This window comes from Eimeria mitis, genomic scaffold (genome assembly GCF_000499745.2).
Source record: "Eimeria mitis Houghton genomic scaffold, Emh_scaff1548, whole genome shotgun sequence".
NCBI lineage: Eukaryota > Apicomplexa > Conoidasida > Eucoccidiorida > Eimeriidae > Eimeria > Eimeria mitis.
In genome coordinates, this window is record NW_013569733.1 from 3,569 (window position 1) to 4,075 (window position 507).

Here is a 507-nt window from a genome sequence, read left to right on the forward strand (position 1 = left end):
GCCTGCTTTTATGCGGGTTAGTGCTGATGGGGGTTTGCTGCTGCACATCCACGCTACCCCGGGAGCCAAGACCTCATCTGTCTCTCGTCCGTGCTGCTGCTGCTGCTGCTGCTGCTGCTGCTGTTGCTGCTGCTGTTGCTGCTGTTGCTGCTGCTGCTGTTGCGACTGTTGCTGCTGCTGTTGCTGCTGCGGTTGCTGTTGCTGTTGCTGCCGTTGCTGCTGCTCTGGCTGTGGGTGCGGCTGCTGATTATACACCTGCTGCTGCTGCTGCTGCTGCTGTTGCTGTTGCTGCTGCTGCTGCTGCTGCTGCTGCTGTGCTTGCTGCTGGCGCTGCTGCTGCTGTTATTGTTGCCCGTTTGCTGCTTGGAGTGCAGCAGCAGTTGCAGCAGCAACAGCAGCAGCTGTTGCTGCTCATTTAATCCTCCTTCTACTGCTGTTACTGCTGCTGCTGCTGCTGCTGCTGTTGCTGCTGCTGCTGCTGCTGCTGCTGCTGCTGCTGCTGCTGCA

At 59.2% G+C, this 507-nt stretch overlaps 1 protein-coding gene across 1 annotated transcript in view; it reads right to left on the reverse strand.

Moving 5' to 3' along the window:
* Nucleotides 1-53: 53 nt before the first annotated feature.
* EMH_0039300 (uncharacterized protein) overlaps nt 54-507 on the reverse strand; it is a gene marked incomplete at both ends in the record, with an annotated part of 999 nt that continues 545 nt past the window's right edge. Inside the window, one exon of the mRNA XM_013495377.1 lies at nt 54-505. Coding sequence (XP_013350831.1) covers nt 54-505 — 452 coding nt within the window. The remainder of the gene's footprint in view (nt 506-507) is intronic.